The sequence below is a fragment of the Amphimedon queenslandica genome, unplaced genomic scaffold (genome assembly GCF_000090795.2).
Source record: "Amphimedon queenslandica unplaced genomic scaffold, v1.1 AMPQUscaffold_13057, whole genome shotgun sequence".
NCBI classification, from domain to species: domain Eukaryota; kingdom Metazoa; phylum Porifera; class Demospongiae; order Haplosclerida; family Niphatidae; genus Amphimedon; species Amphimedon queenslandica.
Window position 1 is genome coordinate 75,525 of NW_003546707.1, and position 3,436 is coordinate 78,960.

At 34.0% G+C, this 3,436-nt stretch overlaps 1 protein-coding gene across 1 annotated transcript in view; it reads right to left on the reverse strand.

Moving 5' to 3' along the window:
• Positions 1–1,852, reverse strand: part of LOC109585473 (Bloom syndrome protein homolog) — a 7,686-nt gene extending 5,834 nt beyond the window's left edge. The window contains exons 1-2 of the mRNA XM_020001568.1: positions 1,286–1,852; positions 1,195–1,234 (exon numbers count right to left, since the gene is read on the reverse strand). Coding sequence (XP_019857127.1) covers positions 1,195–1,234; positions 1,286–1,852 — 607 coding nt within the window. The remainder of the gene's footprint in view (positions 1–1,194; positions 1,235–1,285) is intronic.
• Positions 1,853–3,436: the final 1,584 nt, after the last annotated feature.

Consider the following 3,436-nt stretch of genomic DNA (forward strand, 5'->3'; position numbering starts at 1 on the left):
CTGACCAGGCAGCATAATGTACTGGAGACTTACCATCATTAGTTAATGTACAATTGATATTATATTCTTCCAATGCTTTCACTAGTAATGTACTGCCACTGCGTGATGCCCAATGAAGTAATGACTGACCATCATTTGTAGTGGCATTGATGTCAAAGTTAGGGCAAGTGCTAGCTTTCTTGAGAAGTGAAGAAAACATTTTAACTCTTTCATTTCGTTTGATAAAATCAATATTTGTTTTAATTCTAGTATTATTAATAATATCAATACCTGATGCATCACTTTGTGTCATAAGCTTATAATACACAATACCAGCTGGAATATGTATAGTTGCATAACATGCAAAATATAAACATGACCTACCACCATTATTATCATTAACTAATAATGCTTCATTACCTTGAATACTAACAATATACTCAACAACTGATGATGAAGCAAACCATGAAGCAATATGAAGTGGAGTCTTATCGTATCGATCCTTTACATCAATGGATAATTGATATTGATTTAAAAGATACTTAAAAAGCTCAACACTTTTATTATTCATAGAGCAACAAGTATAATGTAGTATACCACGCCCTGAATTTGTTGTGTCATGAGGTGAGAAGAGGTTTAATGATTCAAGCTTGTGGACTAATGCTAACTCTCCACTTTTACAAGCTAACAATGATAAAGACTCACTATAATAATTAATCTGAGAAGTATTACAATTTATCTCAATAAAAAATTCCACTAGGTCAGAATGGCCCCCCATTGCTGAGTACAGTAATGCAGTGTTATTGCTATTGTCTGGTTGATCAGGAGGAACGTCACACGTGTCTACTAGATATTGTACTATAGATAAGTGGCCTTTATAAGATGCCATATGTATACTAGATACACTATTATCATCACCTTCATTAGGATCAATACCATATTGATGGATGAGTAGTTGAAGGATCTCAATGTGTCCACCATATGATGCAGAGTGTAATGGAGTCCAACCATGAAGACCACGATGATATGTCCTGGAGCCAAACTTGTTAAGAAGCCATTGTACTTCATCTTTTAATCCTCTCCAAGCTGCTTCATGTAATGGTGTACTGGTATTCTCATACCATAATGGATCACATATATCTATAAATGAAGAATATTATTAGTAATACAAGTTATGTATGGAGGGATTGACTAAAGGTCAGTTCATGTACTTACCAATATCAGTGGATGAGTGCTTAACCTCTTCTATTGATAACTGTAAAATTAAAAATAATAAAATCAAATTATCAATTCAATAATCACAAACCTTTCTTAGATCATATTTATCTTCACCACATGTTAGTTCAGTGATACCAATACTAGCTAACTGTTGCTGTAGCTTTGTAGTTAGAGGAAATAATAAAGAATAAAGATACTCAGGAATGAGGTAACCCAAACAGAGAGAACCATCATAGACGAAACTGAAGTAAAGATCATATTCTGGAATATCCAAACCTTTTGGTATTGCTCTACGAAAGAAGAATATGTCATCCAGTGTGTAGTCATCTCTGTCAACTTTAGCAATCATTACTCGTGTACCAGGAGGAACACCTTTTACACCAAACTGTACAGCATCAGCATCTTTCAATAGTCCACCACTGTTTATAAAATAATCCTTTAACTTCTCTTCATATGACGACCAAGTCCTCTTTAACAAACGATTTTTGGGTAGAAATACTTCAACAAGTTTTATCATAAGTTTATAGTTGAACCAAGATATGTATTTGTCTTGTAGTACAGCAAATAAATCTGATAATGTTTGAATATATTTAAACTCTTCTCTAATTGCTTCAGCAGTTATTTGCTGTTTTTTGTTAGGCCCAAGTAATGACATTGTGTGTCTATTGAGGTATTCAATGATTTCAGGTAGATCACTTAATTGGAAGGATTTTTGTGTTATTCTGATTGCCTCATCAAATTCATCTTGTAGATCATATAACTTGCTAGTTAATTCAAAGCTCTTTTCAGAATAACCATATTTGGATGTACCTAAATTGATGAATAGTTAACATTAATAGTTGTATTAAAATGAGGCAATATCATTACCTGTTGCTCTGTCAGTGCTTCCTGGTGACATAGCTACCTCATCTGTTTCTGGAGTGATACTTTTTTCTGAAAAAATAAAGATAGTTATAAATAAAATAACAAAAAATACAAAAACAAATTATGTGCTGATTATGTGGGACAGTATGCTAGGAAATTTATTGTGAGATATCTCACATTGCATTTTCTTAATCAAATTTTTATACAGCTATCAAAAGCAAATGAGTTAAGATATTCACTACTGAGACTGGAATTTGTATGTAATGATATTCATTGCTTGATAATGATATTCATCTACTATATCAGTAGTGTGACTGCTACTATGCAAGCAATTGGCTCAATACCAAAAAAGGAGATATTTAATTTCGGCTACTCAACCATTTGGTTGGGTCATTTGGGTAGACATCAGGGTGGTCATTTGGATTACAGTCATTTGGGTGGACGGCAGGGAAGGGTACATTGTATAAAGTAGTTTTGTTCCAACAGCACCCACGTCACGTGAATAGTGATGTCATGAAGATGTCACATGTAAAAGACTGTGCCCGACACACGTGTTTCCATGAGTGTATAATGGAGCAACAACATTGATCCAACTTAAACAAGCCCAATGGACTCTCACATTGCATTCTGGAGGACAGAAAGGGAAGAAAGAAAGTATTGGAACATTAGATTCCTTTGCCATACTTACATACCCAAAAGATCAGCTTAAAGCAGTAAATGTGTTAGAGTGCATCAACAATGTAAGTCCTGGATACAGGTATAATATGCTAATCTATGATTTCCAAAGGTCAACATACAGTCAGTGTATTACAAATTTGTCATTATCATTCTGTTTTATATATTTTTGTTTATTCAAAATGTTTTATTAATAATTAAACATTACAATAAGTAGAAAAAGAAAGGGAAAGGTGCAATTCAATGACAAAATACTATCTATATGAAACAATATTAAAATTCAACCGAAATGCATGTTTTATGGCATCCAGACCAACTTGTTGTATATTACCTAGATGCATTTCCCTAATATACTTCTTCAGGATCAAAGAGATGCTTGGTACTATCATTCTATAGATAGTTTTTCAGCTCAAAACTTGCCATTTTGATGATCAGTTTTCAATGCGACTTGTGATCACATGTCAAGGATAACCGAATCTGATTGGCTACGTATAATTCTGGACGCAGGACAAGACATCTTAGGCCATTGTACCAGACCCTTCCCTACCGTCCATCCCAATGACTGTAGGCTGGGGAATGGTCTGGCTAGCAAGATTAGCTACCCAACCCAACCTACACTAACACATAATGTATTATCATAGATACTGTGACACTGACAGTGATACTATTGATGATAACACTCAACTAATATATGTACCTT